This window comes from Spinacia oleracea, chromosome 5 (assembly GCF_020520425.1).
Source record: "Spinacia oleracea cultivar Varoflay chromosome 5, BTI_SOV_V1, whole genome shotgun sequence".
NCBI lineage: Eukaryota > Viridiplantae > Streptophyta > Magnoliopsida > Caryophyllales > Amaranthaceae > Spinacia > Spinacia oleracea.
The window spans coordinates 21,963,009-21,980,414 of NC_079491.1; the positions used below are offsets into that span (position 1 = coordinate 21,963,009).

The following is a 17,406-nucleotide window of genomic DNA, read 5'->3' on the forward strand; positions in this document are numbered from 1 at the left end:
TCGTTGTCCAATCCCGGTCTGCATTTATGGTGAACCGCTGCCCTAGATTCCTTTAATATTGTTATTTTCCGATTTGATTATTTGCTTTAGTTTTATACAAACCAATCCAAACTCTTGTTACCAGTAGTCTAGATTAGTAATTTAATAGTAGAAAGAACGCCTGTTTCCCTGTGGATACGATCCCTGCTTCCCTTTCTATATTTTTAGTTGGTGAACGTTAGGTTTATCTTTGATTAGGTGATACGACTTTAGCCTGTCATAGAGTTAGCACTGGCGCGGTTGTCAATTGCGTGTTCAGAGTTTGGAATGCTTCCTCACACTGCTCATTTCACTTAAACCTAGCTTCCTTTTTCATCAAAGTAGTCATTGATTTGGTAATCCTATAGAAATCTTGCACGAAGCGTCTATGATATCCGGTTAAACCAAGAAAACTTCGAATATCAGTGACACTCTTAGGTGTATGTCATTCACTAACAACTTTAATCTTTGCAAGGTCCACTGCACCTTCTTCTTTTGACACAAAATGTCTTAAAAATGCAACATTCTCCAACCAAAACTCACACTTCGAGAATTTGGCATACAATTGGTTGTCTCTAAGTGTATTCAACACAGACCTTAAGTAATTCATCATGATCTTCTTCGCTCTTCGAATACACTAAGATGTCATCTATGAAAACCACTACAAACTTGTCCAAAAATGCATAGAATACACGGTTCATCAAGTCCATGAATATTGCAGGTGCATTGGTCAATGCAAAAGGCATAACTGTGAACTCATAATGACCGTATCTTGTCCTAAATGCAGTCTTTGGTATATCATTATCTGCGATTCTCAATTGATGATAACCCGAACGTAAATCGATTTTGGTGCAAGCTAACACTGTTGGCAGTGGGTATTGGTTAGTGGTGCGTAAAGATGGTTGTGGGCGGGTCGGCCCGAAGCCCGAAGCCCGACCCGACACGAAAAAAGCCCGGTCCGATACGAGCACGATAAAAGCACGACCCAGCATGGACACGAAGTCGTGAGTCGTGGACCGGACCTGTGCCTTAATTTTTGGGAAAAGCACGACAAGGCACGACACGACCCGACTCGACACGACAAAACACGATAAATTTAGTAAAATTAGCTTTAGTCATGACGGACCGGCATAAAAGCCCGTGGACTCGTGCCTGACATGTGCCATGTTTTTAACTTTTCAGCCCGGCACAGAGCAACGTGGGCCTGGCCCGAAGCCCGATCCAGCCCGACCCACGGCCATCTTTAAGTGATTGTTTAACGAATACATAGCGTCTGGGGATTTTGCTGCAATTACCACTCACCTTTGAATTTAAACTTTTCCTTTTCTCACCCTACCAGTCTCTCTATAACGATCAAATAAAACCCACCGTCCACCGCCGTCAGCCGCAACCCTGCACCGTCACTTCCACCTCCCTCATGGCCCATCACTTTCCTCAGGAAATGAAGGAGTATTTCATATTTGGTTCGCGGGACATGGTACTGATTCCCGTTGCACAATTCCGAAGAAAATGTGAACAAGTTTTTGGTTTCTCATCTTCAAGAACAGCGTATCACCATTCTTCGCCTGTGGCAGCTTCTGATTGTTAGAAAAATGGAGGTAACAGAAATCCATCTCTTCAATTTCTCTCTTCAATTTCCCCAAATCCCAACCCCAAATGAATAGATATTTAAAAATTCTATTTGATGGAAGTTTTGAAAATGTCTCAAGGGAGGTTCGAACCTCTTACTAGGGTATTACAGAAAAGCTTGGACAAAACGCTATACATAGTCCTTAGCAATAAAATTATCGTAGATTACACGATTTCCTTAAGTTTTGTATACTCAAGATTGAAATTTGAAACCCCACTAATCCACTATAACCGTTCCATTATTATTATTATTATTATTATTGTTATTATACTTCACTTGTCAACGAAGCATAGATTTGTGAGAGGAAGTGGGGTTCCTTGGGGGCGGACTGTTGGTAGATAAAGCTAAACCATTTTATAAGGTTTGAAATGAGCGTTTGTTGTTGCCTTCTTGGAGTTTAGTGTAATTTTGGAAATGTTACCAACTTTCTGTTTGTCTCTTTATTTTTAGCCCTTTTTATGGTCTTTATTTGCACATCACTGTCTTTTGTGACTCTCGATTCCCTAGTAGAAATGTTTTTGAGAGAACCTGCCCTTATTTGGCTTTTTAAACCGTTTGTTCCGTAGTGTGGAACATTGTGTACTCTAGCAGATAGAAGAAGCTTATTCTATCCAAACAGAAACCACTAGAATGCTCAGAAGAGTGAAATTCTAAACAAGAAATGGTGGATAAAATGGAGGGAACAGAATGTGCGTTAGTCGAATTAATAGAGGAAGGGAGGAGAGATAGTAGCTCAAGCTATGGATTTGGGGCGTCTGCTGCAGATAATGTTGCAGAGCAGAGTCATGCTTGCAGCTCACAGGACTGCTCATCAACTCCTTCTACTTCCACCTCTTCGCCTTTTCCTTCACCCGCTGCTATCAATCAACAACCATTCTTACATGTTCATAGCAGTTTGGGAAACCATTCTTCTTTCATGCCAGGTTTTATTTCTGTATTTGTCTTGTTTGTTCAGTTAGTATTTTCCATTTGTTTCTGTGTTTAGATAATGTTTATGCTTTGTAGAAATGGAGATGATGAAAGAGAGATTTGCGAAGCTGCTGCTTGGCGAAGACATGTCTGGCTCTGGTAAAGGTGTTAGCACGGCGTTGGCTATTTCAAATGCTATTACGAATTTATGTGGTAAGTCTAAAATACTTGCAGATGTCATTACAAACACTCATTTTAATAGAGAAATGAATTCCTGTTCTTGAAATAGAATTTGTGTTTGTAATTTGTTCAAAATGGTAGCCACATTATTTGGGCAACTATGGAGATTGGAACCTGTGCTGCCTGAAAAGAAAGCAATGTGGAGAAGAGAGATGGAATGGCTTCTCTGTGTTGGTGATCACATCGTTGAATTAATTCCCACTTGGCAAACATTTCCTGACGGAAGCAAACTAGAGGTATAGTTAACTAGAATCTTTCAATATGATTGGTGTCACACTGTCACCACCAATTTTTATATTTTTTTATATTTTCTGTGCATTAGAAAATTACTACTCCCTCTGTTATTTTGTCAGTGGTTGTTTTAAAGAATTCAATGAAACTACCATTAGTTTCTCTCTTCCTATTATTTAGAGACAACGAAATTATTTACTTGTTTGAGAATGGTGAGACTGCGAATGACAGAGTTCTAGGGATGTTGGAGGGTAACAACGGTACAAAGTTTAGGTCATGAGAAGGATTTCGATTCTCTTTGCTGTATATGAAGCAAGGAAGTTTTGTGACGGGTGGCAATATAAATGGCTTATGAGATTGTGCTTGAGAAATAAGGATCCCTATCTCCACTTTCCTAAAATATGGTAGGGATTGACTGATTGAGGCTATCTCGTTACAACTACCATGTTTGGAGTCAAACTCTACCATGTCAAATCACACATAAAATTGGGAACACGACCAGTTGACCTACTGATCATCTATCATATGTTATACCTTACATTCACTAGTAGAAAAATGCCCAAATACTCCGCTGAAAATGGGCTTATATGCTTCGCTTTCGAAATGGAGCATTTGCACGGGTCAACATTTGATAGTTTTACAAATGCAGAGCCTTTATGCCTAAATTTATACTTTTTGGTTTTTGGCCTTTTCTCTCCATTTGATATAGTGACTATAGTTATGTACAAAATCGTCATTTTCATATAATTTGTTCATAATACAATAAAATATTAAAAGTTGAACATAATGTATATCCTGGACTAGTTACATAGTTGTATACAAGATTAGCAACAGATTAGCATTAGATTGCTTCCAATGATAAAGCTTGGCTGATGATGTACTCGACGGAACCTTAGGATCAATCTCAGCCACAGTGTCTTTCTCACTGAACTTGTATTTCTCCAATTTCTTCCTGTCTTTCCCCAACTGTTTCTGTTTAGTAGCTTCAACCATCAAATCTGCTTCACTCACCTTTTCTTGCTGGGTTATGAAGAAATTCAGTAAGCTCACTTCTTAACTAGATCGACGAAATAATTTTGTACGACAAAACACTAACCTCCTTCATGGCCCTTTTGCCCTCTATTGATTTCTTCCTATCCTGGGTTTGTCTTCCTTTTTCTGTTTGAAATATTCTTCTCCACAATCATGATCCGGAAAAGGCATCAGACTTGCATTAGCACATGAAGAACACAAACATGTTGCATTTGGTAGAACATCAAACTGCATAAAAGACGTTAAAATATATACTTTTTTTTTTGGCAATTAAAAGAAATTTTTATTAATTACCAAAGATATACCAAATTTACAATAAAGCTTAGACCCCAAAACACCAAAACCAAAAAGGCCACCTTCTAGGAAGGGTACCTAAGCCAACTCTTCATTTGCAGATAGCTAGAACACCAAAGTACCAAACTAAATATACCAAGTCTGCACTAAGCAGGAAACAACAAACTATAACAAAATTACATAAGCAATAACACTTTGTGAGTCTCAGAGGCTCTGCACGCAACTCTAAACAAGACATCCTTCAGTATGACTGCTTCAGTCTTGCACTTCTGATTGAAGATCTTTTCGTTCCTCTGGAGCCAGATCATATAGAGAGTCTCAACAAAAAAGCTTGAATCTGTCACTGGTTTCGTGCCAAACCTGATGTCTATATGCAGCTCTTCTGAGAAGCTATAAGGACCTCTATTAAGTCCTAAGATCTGTAACATTTTTTACCAAGTGCAGCAGCAAAGGGGCACTTTTGAAACAAGTTTTCAACTCTCTCTGCATCATCACAAAAACAACATTGATACGACTGAACAACATTCCAAGTAACCAGCCTATCTAAGGTTGGCAGCCTTCTATGAATGGCAATCCAAGCTTCTAAGAGAAGCTTTGTTATTAACAAGAAGCTTTCACCAAGGCACTTTTGGAAAATCACCTGTTCAACTGAACTCTAACCACCAATTGCACACATTTACGCATTGAAATATTTTCTTCAGTATCCATGACATGTTTATAGGACACTAAATTCACGCATTGAAATATTTTCTTCAGTATCCATCAACTGAACTCTACCTTTAATGTAATAGTTGTCCACCTAGCGAACCCATAATCTGTCCTTTAAGCCAAATAGCCAGCCTAAAGCATCTTCATAATTGCAGCTTTATTCCAGAACTCCGTATCTCTGACATTTTACGCTCCACCCAACCTTAGGAAAGCAAAGGCTGAACCCATTATCTATAAGAGGCTTGCACTGAGCGTAGCAATTTCTTCGTTGATAATGACACTCCTAATTATCTGAATGGAAATTCACCCATTGACATCTTCAGAATACCCATTATTTTCTCCTTGTTATCACCGCTCACTCTGCCAATATAAACATTATTTTTTTAAATCTAAATTAGCATCTAGAGCAGAACAAAGTTTCATAAAGGCCTTAAACATCACGGAGACAAAAACTTCATTAGCTCTAGAGAACATAAGCAGATCATCTGCAAACATAAATGGGTGATATCCAATTTTTTCGCACCTTGGATGAAAATTAAAATCAGGATCCAATTTCAGTTGACTCATACATCTAGAGAGGTACTCCATTCCAATGGCAAACAAATAAGGAGATAGAGGTCACCTTGCTTAAGACCCTTCTTTGTATCAAATGGAATATTGGGCTTGCCATTAATAAGAATATTGTAGCTTACAAAAGTGACACAAAACTAAAACCCACTCCACAAAAACATCAGAGAAGCCAAGCTCAAACATAACCCCACTTAAGAAAAATCATTAAATTGATTCATATGCTTTCTCTACGTCTACCTTGATCATGCATCTAGGGGAACTACTATCGGAAATAAGTCTTCCAGGTATAAAACCTGACTTAAAAGTGAAAACCTGATTGACATTCATAAACAATTCTACCAATCACTACTTTCATTCTTTTAGTAAGAATGTTAGAAACCGATTTATATACAATATAACAAGCAATGGGTCCAAAATCTTTGACTCTTGTAGGACTATACTATAGGAACTAAAGTAACAGAAGTACAATTTTCCTGCTTCAAAATGAGGTTAGTATCGAAGAACTCCAAAACAGCAGCATAAATATCTCCCTTGATTATAGGCTAACTCTTCTTTAAAACACTGCATCCGTACCATCTAAGCCAGGATCTTTGTCATTACTAATACCAGCCATAGCCATATCCGCTTCAGTATGAGTAACTGGTCTACACACCATCTCTCTATCTTCAATAGCGAGCCTAGCTCCAGAAGTCCAGATCGCATAGTGGAATGTGAATACCAGGTAAACTAGTAGCAGCAGAACCTAGAAGGCCACCATAAAACCTTAAAACTTCAGTATGAGAGAAGAAGTATATGAACTGATATGAGGAGGAGAGAGGAGAGGCGAGGTGAAACGAGTGAAATGGGAGAGAACTATTCGATCAGAATCTAATCGGTCAAAAAAATTTAAATTCAAGGCTGCCTGTTATAAACATGCTACTTTTAAAAAGCGGAGCCTATAATTTTTTTGTTTTTAACTTCAATTTTTTCTATTAATTTTGAAAGCGGAACATTTGACGGCAGTGAATTCTAACATGAAAACAGTATAATTTTTGTCTAGTTTAGCAAATTAGGTAGCAAATTGCAAACCGTTACCCAATGTCATACTAGCGAACCAGCTAACAGTGATTTGACGTGAGGCATTTGATGTTTTTTCCACTAGTTATTTGTCTACATCAGTTGTGTGCTTCATGAATTGCTGAATTCTAGTATGGTTTGAATTGGAGGCATTATGTGGTCTATCCAAGTGCTAGTATGGATTACAAATTTGTGTGGTTTTTTTTTTGTTTTTTGTTTATTTTGCAGAAGCTAATTGCATATCTCATATTTATACAGGTTATGACCTGCAGGCCACGATCAGATCTTTGTATTAATCTCCCAGCCCTCAGAAAGCTTGACAATATGCTTATTGTAAGAACTGCCAACCACTCGTATGTTTAGTCGCTTCCAAATCCCAATTATTGCTGTTCTTTTCTGAGTTGTAGTTATGCACTCAGGAAATACTGGACAGCTTTCACTGCACAGAGTTTTTCTGGTACGTGGACCAAGGAACTGTTACTGCAGAAACGGATGGATCATCCTCCTTCAGAAGACAGCTCCAGCGGCAAGAAGAAAAATGGTGGTTGCCTGTCCCTCGTGTGCCTTCTGGTGGTCTACATGACGACATAAGGAAGCAGTTGCAGCATAAACGCGATTGTGCGAACCAGATCCTGAAGGCTGCTATGGCCATAAATAGCATTGTATTAACTGATATGGATGTTCCAGATTCCTATTTGGAAAGTCTTCCAAAGGTATACTTTGTATTACAATTCAATGCTATGTTAAATCAAACTCAAATTAGCAACTTTTTCTTAGCAACTGTTTCTTTTCCACTTGAACAGAGAAATAAATGCATTTTTCATATTAAAACTCAAGGTTGATGCATCAGCCTCATTTTTCATATTATACTTTAATCTTGCTCCAGTAGTTTAGCGCGTATTATTTGTTTATTTACAGAACGGAAGAGCCAGCTTGGGTGATCTTATTTACCGCTACATTTGCTCGGACCAGTTTTCCCCAGAATGCCTGCTAGACTGCCTTGACATGTCATCTGAACACCAAACTATTGAGATAGCCAATCGAGTGGAAGCCTCAATCTACTTATGGCGGCAGAAGGGTAGCTTAAAACACAATAACAGCTCCAAGAGATCTACCTCAAAGTCATCTTGGGAAATGGTGAAGGATTTAATGGTTGATTTTGAGAAACGGGAACTGTTGGCAGATAGAGCAGAGAGCCTTCTGATTTGCTTGAAACAACGATTTCCTGGTCTTCCTCAGACAGCATTAGACATGAGCAAAATTCAACATAACAAGGTTTGATATTCTCATTTTCTTGTCCATGTCCCCTTCCCAACAAACTAAAACCCTTCTTTAAAACTCTGAAGTTTAGAATTGACATTGTTGTTTAGGATGTTGGAAAGTCGATCCTTGAGAGCTACTCAAGGGTGCTGGAGAGCTTGGCCTTCAACATTATTGCGAGAATAGATGATGTATTCTATGTGGATGACTTGGCAAAACATTCAGATCATTGTTCACCAATCTCCAAATTCAGCATCATCGCTCATAAAACAGCGATGATTCCAAGCAGAGTCCCCACGTCGGTAACTCCATATAAGACAGCATTTACAACGCCTAACTTTTCACCAGGAAAGCGAGAACGGGAAAAATCACCACTGAGATCTCCATTCCTTAGCAGTAGTGGCAAGATTATTAACCGTGGGTTGGAGGTACAAAACGTGCTTACAGACTACAACTACCTTAATGTTGACTGTAAAGTCGGTGAAGGTGGAAATACTTGCCAGGACTCGGACACAGTAGCATATACTATCAGCAAAGCAGCAGCTACATTAGAGGAGCTTAGACCGCTTAGCAATGGCAAATAAGCTGTCAGTCCAATAGTAGAACACAACATTTAATGAAAATAGTCCCTTATTTTGGCCAATTTGCGATCTCAGTATATCGTGTAATACTTCATGCAGAAGATCAGGGAATCTGAGTGACATTGTTTACACAGAATCATGTCCGATCAGTTCAGGCGAGGTTTTGGATAATATTCACTGTAAGTACTTTCAGATTGCGTTTTTTACCCGTTTAAGTATTGAAATTCTCATATTGTTGAAAATTGAACTAAATTACAATGTGCAACATGTGCAAAATACAGGGGGGGAAATTTGTAAAAATGTATCTTAATTAGGACTCAATTTGTGTACTAGTATTTCATTTGATTTTTATACAATGTTCTTTTTGCATTTATTCGTTTTTGTAAAATGTCTTAGCCTTTATTTTCTGCGTTAATTCTATTTTTTTTTTATAAAAATGTCTTGGAATATTATTGGGTTTCTTTACGTCCCTTTTCCAAACTTGTAATATGGTTCATTGGCTTTTTACATTCCTTTTCCAAACGACCAATCGGCGATATAGACAGGTTTGCCGCGAGTTGATTTTCTTGTGCACTTTGTCTATCAGCAACTTGAAACACTGCACCCCAAGTATGTGCCTAACTTGTCAGAGCTTGGAGTGCCACAGATTTTTCTCATTATATTCTTCAATCTTGTTGGGTATTAGGATTGTGCATAACAAGCGACTTATCATAATTGACCATCTATAAACATACTTACTTTAGCTTAAAATAGACTACAACAAGTTAACCCACTTGTCAATACCACACTTAGTTTAGCTTAAAACTAGTATAATACCCGTACGATGCACGATATAATCATCTAAATATAAATTTGTATGAAATCTGGTAGACAATATCATCAAAATAGTACTTATGGATATTTTCCAAATTAAAATTAACCAAATTAAAACTAAGGATGGATAAATTTGTTGTTGCTCATTCAATTTCTTATTTATTAAAACAAATAAGGGTAGATATACAAAAAAATAAATTATTCCCACTTGTGTCAAGCATAAAATTATTTCGTTTACCCTTTACTAATTGGATAGTAATACCTACTTAATACTCGCACGGTCACCCCATCAACCTCATTACCTGATCACTTAGCACCTACATACACCATTTACTTTATTCATTTAGAGATGACTTGAGGCGGGGTTGGCTCTGCAGACACGTATCCACCAACAATTCTCTTCCTCATCTTCTCCATCAACAATAGGAACGATAGCCACCACTCCCAATCCACGTCTCGGGAGGTGCAAAATAAATTTCATCCCCAATCATCACCCCCCCGGTATACCCACACCCGCCTCAAACCCATCCTTAGGTTCAACTCTTTTTTTTATAAGAGTTTTTTTAAAATATATATATAATCAATTAGATGAAGATTAACGACGTAGACAGGTCCAATCTAAAATCCACCATCGCCCCGTCGTCACCTGTGACGAATTCATTTTTAACCCCGTCACCCACCAAACTTTCTTCAACCCCGCCCCACTTGGGAAGGATGCACGGGGGGATCTCCCAAAAAACTCACTGACATCCCCATATTCGATAAATAATCCACTTTTCCTTTCAACTAACTTTTAAATATATTGACATAAGTTTATTACGAAGTATTAAAATTGATTGTTTTAGCTATAATATTGATGAAAATATAAAAAAGTGACATACATAATTAGGAGGTGAGTGTTCTCAAATCCAATCGATTCAAACTCGCCCCATTCGATGCACGATTTATGATATGAATATTAAATTTGCATATCTAAACTATAACTATAGACAATTATCATCGAAATAGAGCTTATAGATAATTTTCTTCTTAAACTAATGATTGCTCGGTATGTTACTGCTCATTCCATGTCTTATTTATTTAACAAATTCAAAATAATAAAATAAGGGCACGTAGATAGATTTACGTTCTTCCTCTTTCACAACAAACCATGCCAAACATAAATTTATTCGCATCCATTCTTTACTTCGATAGTCATACCCACTTAATTCATAAATCATCTAAATCATTACCCGATCATTTAACACCTACCCCACCATATATTTTATTCAGCTAGAGATATCTTCGAAGCGGGGTGATGCTGATCCCTCAACACAACCTGAAATTCTCATTCACATGCCCGTCACCACGATAGGTGTCATACTCATTCCAGTCCTAATTCCCGCCTCGTAAGCAAAAAATAAAATTAACCCCGCTTCATCCCCGTCCGTGTATCTACACCCGCCTCAAACCAAGCCCTGGACGGCTTGACCCGACATTATTTTTTGATAAGAGAGCTTTGAATTTTAAAACTCTAAGAGTATTAGACAATTTGGTTGTCTGGTTACATTATACTTTAGACACATATAACTTATAGATATTTTCCTAATTAATTAAAATTAATGACGGATAAATTTTTTATTCACTATTCGGTGTCTTATTTATTTTAAAAAAGAACCAAATAAGGGTACATAGACAAAATTATTTTCCTCCATATTCATCACACGTGTCAAACCTACCCCTAGACGACTGAACCCGACATTATATTTTGGTAGAAGAGTTTATTTTAAAACTCTATTCTAGAGTATTTGACAATATTGTTGTCTGATTACATTATAATTTGGACACATATAGCTTATGGACATTCTCCTAAATAAAACTAATGGTGGATAAATTTTTATTGCCCATTTGGTCTTACTTATTAAAAAATAAAAACAAATAAAGGTACATAGAACAAATTATTTTCATCCCCACTCATCATATGTGTCAAACCTAGCCCTAAACGGCTGAACTCAACATTATGTTTTGGTAAGAGAGTTTTGAATTTTAAAACTCAAATCTCAATTTGGTTATCTGGTTACACTATACTTTGGACACAACCTTATAGATATTCTCTTAATTAAAAATAATGATGAATTTTTTTTCTATTTCCCCATTCGGTATCTTGTTTATCATAAAAATAAAGTCAAATAAAGGTACATAAACAAAGTTATTTTCATCTTTATTAATCACATGTGTCAATCATAGTGTTATTCTCATCCATCCTTTACTTTGATGGTCACATGTGTCAATCATAGTGTTATTCTCATCCATCTTTACTTTGATAGTCATATTTATATCATTATCCGAGCACTTAACAACTACTCCACTATTTTATTTATTCAGCTAGTCATGACTTTGAAGCTGGTCGGAGTCTCCACACTCGTACTCGTCCAAAATTCTTATCTCTATTCCCGTCACCCACGATGGGAAAAATACTCACCCCTCCCAATCTCCTTCTAACGGGTTAAAAGTAAAACTCATCCCCAATCTATCACCTACACGTGTATCCACACTTGCCTGAAACCCACTCCATGACTCAATTTTTTTTGGTAAGAGAGTTTTGATTTTTAAAATTCTACTACTGAGTCTTCTTCAATTGCAGTATCTTATTAGAATAATTGATTAAATAAACAAAACATTGTAATATGTACTCTCTCCGTCCGGATTTAATTGTTGTAATAGTATATTCACGGAGTTTTATGCGATAAGTTATTGTAAGATTATATTATATAATCTAATAGGAAAATAGGTATGATGGGATATAGTGAATATTTTTTATATAGAATAAAGTATAAGATAGGGAGTTAGAGAGAGAGACATTTTTATATAGAACAATTTCTTTTTTCAATAAGCATCTTTTACAAAACCTTGATAAATACTACTTTGAATATTAAAGCAAAAATAAATATTCGTTATACATATCCACGGTCAATATAAGACACATATTTTAAATAAAAATTGACAATATATACATACAGTTAGTCATTTTATTAAATTTTTATTATGATATGGGTATTAAATTTGTATTATGTAAGTATTATGTAAATATTTAGACAAATCCAACAAAATGATACGGATTACATGACTATGTTCATCATCTATATTAAAATTCACCAAATATCATTAAAATTACAGAGATGTGTGAATTTAGTAGTTAGTGTAAAAACAAAAGAGTTGCAAAATTTTAAAAATTGAGGAGTTACATAGTAGAGTAGTAGATAGATAAGGTTACGCAAGTTTTTCTCGTGTTTAAGGAAGTTACAATACTCCGTACTTTCTTTTTTAAAGTAATAAAATATTGCTTATAATTATCAAATTTAGTTGTTAAAATATTATATAGTATTATAGTAACCTTTTTTTTATACTATATTCATACTTCGTTGTTTTTCTAATTTATTTGTATTCTAATTATGTAAGTACAAATCGGTAGATTACATTAATTATTTTTTGTAAATATCCTACTCCCTCCATTCCTTTTTGTTGTTCCCATTTCCTTTTTTGGCGTTTCTTTTTGTTGTTCCTCTACTGAATCTTTACTATTTTTGGCCATAGTTTTTTTACCAATTTACCCTAAGATTCCCCAATATTTACAAAAAATACCCTAAGATTCTACCCTTTCCCACCCACTTTTACCCCACCCACCTTATTTAATTATTTAACCTAACCCTACCCCCCCTCCCTTTATTACCCATCCCTTTCATCCCTCTGATTTCACTCTCTCATTCTGATTTCTCTCTCTCTCATTCTGATTTCTCTCTCTCACCTCTTCGGATCTCTCTCTCTCTCTTATTTCACTCTCTCTCTCTCTTAAAATCCCTCCCCTGTTCTTGAGAAAACCCTAGGTTTTCCGCCTCTGATCTAGGTTTTCCTCTCCAAATCTCACAAATCTGAAACGTTTTTGCCGAAAAACTTTCATACAAATTACTCGGATTGATTTTCCGATCAGATCCCCTCTATTTTTGTCCCCTTTTTGGTCCCTAATCGTCGCTGATCTTTGTTTTTCTGGTACGTTATGGGTTCTTCTTTTTCTAGAACTCCAGGTGATTCTGGGGTGGGAACTACTGGTCAAAGAATCCCCGATTCCAACTGTGATTGGGGATCCAAGTGCAACTGTCCCAATAACGAGCATTCCTACTCCGCCGAATATAAAAACAATCTGTATTTGGCCCAAAAAGAAAATACGAGTACTCGAAACTATTTGGAAGAATGGTTTCGGAAGAGGGAAGTGGAGCCAGGAGAGGAGGTTGAGTCAAAATATGACGATCGGAAACCCACTCCCTCAGATCTGCGTTTTTTCGGTGAAGGAGATTCCGATGAGGTATTACTTTTGATTTTTTGCGATTTTTTAAGGGTTATTGATGTCGGTTTTAATAAAATGGTTTGATGATTGTTTGCATGTCTAAAAAAGTGGGATTTGATAAATGTTGGATTTATTTGGAGTATTGTTCATTAAACTCGGATTATTTTTTGGATAAGTTGGTCTGATTTCCCATTGCATGTGTTAAAAATGCAGATCTGGTATTATTTCGAAATGATTGGGAATTTTTTGGAGATCTGTTGGATTCATTCGGGCTTTTTATGTTATTCTTTGCTCTGTTTTCTCATTGCATGTTGTTAAAATTGAGTTCTATGGGTATTTTGTGCTCTGTTTTTTCATTGCATGTTGTTAAAATTGAGTTCTTATTTTATTTGGAGGTATTTGGAAATTATTTGAAGAAAATCGGAATATTCCTGTGTTTTGTTGATCTGATTTCCCATTGCATGTGGTTAAAAATGGGATCTGGATGTTTTTGGGATATTATTTCACATTTTTTGGGTAAAAATGGGATCTGGATGTATTCGGATAATTAGTTGGATTTTAATGGAATTATTGTGTGATTTGCTCTCATTTATCTCATTGCATGTGGTAACCATGGTGATCTGAAATTATTTGGAACTTTATTTTGAGTTGTTTGATTAAATCTGATTTTAATTCATGGTCCCCTGTTATTTTATGAGGGCACTAATCATGTTGTTTGTCCCCTGTTGATTGCAAGGAACCAAGTGGGTCTGATTCATTTGATCTGGTGTATGTTGGAGAGTGTGAAAATGAGAATGGTGATGCTATTGGGTCTCCAGGACAACTTTCATCTGGTTATCCCTCCTCAAAGAAAGGAGGGAAGGGAAAAAAATCGGCTTCAGCGTCTGATGATGCTTAGATAAGTCTGTCTCCTTTCTCCCTTTTTTCATTTTATTGAATGCTGGCTAGCTGTGGAGTCATAAGGTGGATGCCAACAACTGTGATCTGTTGTTGGCCAGGGGTGTTGTTGTTTGGATGATGATGTTGTGATTAGTTGTATGGATGTTGATGTTAGATAATGATGTTATGAAATTGATATTGATAATGATGATTGGATGATGGTGTTTCCATATGGTTATGAAATTTTGTGGAATGTTGTCTGTGTGATGAACATGATTTGATGGCTTAATGTCCCCTGTTTTATGGTATGTTTTGTGTATGATAAATATGATGCTTTGGTGAGTATGAGATTTGATCAGTATAACTATGTTTTGGATTAGTAAGGGCATGAAATGATCATAATTTGGGGATAGGGTTTGGGTTATTTCAGTCCTCTCAGTGTGGCCTGGTGTTGAATGCTTAATGTCCAAGCATGTCCCTTTAGGATACAATAATGTCCCTTTATTTGTTGTGATCGATGATGAGTCTTTTTTTTGCTGAGGAACAAGTCCAACTAACCACAAATGCTCGTGCTGCCATTAGTATCAGTAATGATATTTCTCGGGCGCTAAGTGTTTGTGGTTTGGAGTTGTTTTAATGATGCTTGGGGACATTATGAGATCAATATTAGGAGGTTTGTGATCTTCAATGATGTGATTGTTGATATTCTGAGATCTTTGTTTTGATAATTGTCCTTTAACTTCTTTTGTCGAACGGAGTGAATGTCATTTCACACAATGGAATGTGAATATCAATCATTCCGTTCGGCAGAAGAATGTTAAAGATATGATAGTATTGAAACTACTTGATCAATGATGTGTGTCAATATGTCTGAGAAATGAAACCCTACATGTTAATGATCTGTTTAATGCTTCATGTCCCATGAATCAGTGGAGGTCTGTGATGAGTCTTTCATTTGATGAGGTTCAAACCCTATGTTTTGATCAGTTCATGGTGATCTGATGCATTGTTGATTGATATTGTTATGCTTGATCTGTGATGAGTCTTTCATTTGCTGAGACTCAAACCCAATGTTCCAATAACACTTGTGCACCATTAGCATCATTGATGCTCTTCCGGAGCTAAGTGTTAGGGGATAGGGTTTGTGTCAATGATGCTTGGGGACATTCTGAGATCTTATGTCAGGTTAGACAGGAGAGGCAATTCATGTATTGCAAAACATGTATAATGTGTTTCTGATATTCAATGAAGTTAGTGTTTCTGATCTGTGATGTATGTGTTGATAACCTGAGATATTTGATTCTAAACATGTCCCTCACCACCAATCACCAAAGGGAATACAGATCATGTCACATCATTGATTGATCTAGTATCCCCTTTGGTGAATTGGTGGTGAGGTTGTAAATCATTTAGAAACAAATCTGTCAATGATGTAAAACAACTTAACTGAGAGTCAATGATGTTGCCTTGTTCATTGCTTCCTTGTTTTTGCTGCTTTGTTCTTGTTTCCTTGTCCATTACATCTTTTGGCACATCGGCATCCAATGGGGAAGAATTTCCATCTGAAAATGATGTGATATGCATTCTTTCCATTTGGATGCCGATGTGCTTAGAGATGTGATGTGATAAAGTTTTTGTACTTATGCCTTGTGATCTGTGATGAGTCTTCATTTTATGAGTGTCAAACCCTTTGTTTTTCAATCAAACTCATGCACCATTAGCATCCATGATGTTTTTCAGGAGCTAAGTTTAATTGGAAAGGGTTTGATTCAATGATTTTTGGGGACATTCTGAGATATTTATGAATCTTTGTTTATGTGAGGCATATTCCATGTGTTATCAATGATGAATTGATTGTTTTTGTCAAAATTACATCTTTTGACGCATCGGTTTCAAAATGGGAATAATTTCCATCTGAAAATGATGTGATATTATTATTTATTTCCATTTTGAAGCCGATGTGTTTAGAGTTGTGATATTGCAAATGCTGCCTTGTTCTTAAGAACCCAATGCTGCCTTGTTTATAGTGTTGCCAATGCTGCCTTACCTCTTGTGCCTTGTACTTTTTCTGCCAATGCTGCCTTTTTTATTGCCTTGCCTTGATTACTCTATATTGATGTGAATAAGAATGAAGAAAACAAACTTTACTACACTTAAACATGAGATTCATTCATTGATGCTTCCAAAAGATATGCTTACAAAATGTTTTGCCTACATGTTATGCTTACAAAAGTGACACATTGGTTTTACTTGTCAATTTAAAAACATGTCCCCAAAACACAAAAAGTTATCTAATTGTTTTTGAAGGAAATAATGCCCTTGGTCCAAGTATGCATTCTATGTTAAGTCTAATAAATGCGGTTCAGTATTAATTAACAAGTTAATAATTCAGTGAGATCAAGTGAGCTGAATGCCTAGCTAGAGGCCGCTTCAGTTCAAGTGGAATTAATGATATTAATCCACAGCTTACTCTTGACTGAACCCGTAGGGTCACACAAATAGTACGTAAACGGATCAAGTATTTAATGGCATTAAATACTCCATCTATGAATATTCGGAACCGACGGATCTTGGTTTCAGTGGGAGCTAAGATCGTCACAGGCAAGAAATGAATACTCCGGAAACGATGATATTGCCGGAAACGGAAATATGGATCGTATCGGAAATATGAATATTATCCAAGTCGTAGATGTTGCCGGAAACGGAAACATGGTACGTATCGGAAAATATTATTGGAAATGGAAATATTACCAGAATCGGAAATATTACCGGAAACGGAAATATTGTCAGAATCGGAAATATTGCCGGAATCGGAAAATAATTCCGGAAACGGAAATATTAAATATTTGTTCGAAACGGAAATT

At 36.5% G+C, this 17,406-nt stretch overlaps 1 protein-coding gene across 2 annotated transcripts; it reads left to right on the forward strand.

Moving 5' to 3' along the window:
• The first annotated feature begins 1,302 nt into the window (after positions 1–1,302).
• Positions 1,303–8,898, forward strand: LOC110798418 (rop guanine nucleotide exchange factor 7). Of its 2 annotated transcripts, XM_022003590.2 has the most exons (8): positions 1,303–1,616; positions 2,215–2,571; positions 2,654–2,770; positions 2,879–3,033; positions 6,947–7,021; positions 7,108–7,401; positions 7,607–7,963; positions 8,059–8,898. In XM_022003590.2, the coding sequence occupies exons 2-8, from the start codon at positions 2,310–2,312 to the stop codon at positions 8,530–8,532; spliced, it is 1,734 nt and encodes a 577-aa protein (XP_021859282.1). In that variant the 5' UTR covers positions 1,303–1,616; positions 2,215–2,309; the 3' UTR covers positions 8,533–8,898. The 2 variants fall into 2 exon arrangements, with proteins under 2 accessions (XP_021859282.1, XP_056684783.1); XM_056828805.1 differs by lacking the exon at positions 2,215–2,571 and having other exon boundaries at positions 1,309–1,616.
• Positions 8,899–17,406: the final 8,508 nt, after the last annotated feature.

Bases quoted from the DNA above. Each gene is read 5' to 3' on its own strand.
- LOC110798418 (XM_022003590.2), top strand. From the start codon at position 2,310: ATGGTGGATAAAATGGAGGGAACAGAATGTGCGTTAGTCGAATTAATA. The intron at 7,402-7,606 runs GTATACTTTGTA...GTTTATTTACAG, and splicing joins ATTTGGAAAGTCTTCCAAAG to AACGGAAGAGCCAGCTTGGG. The intron at 7,964-8,058 runs GTTTGATATTCT...ATTGTTGTTTAG, and splicing joins GCAAAATTCAACATAACAAG to GATGTTGGAAAGTCGATCCT.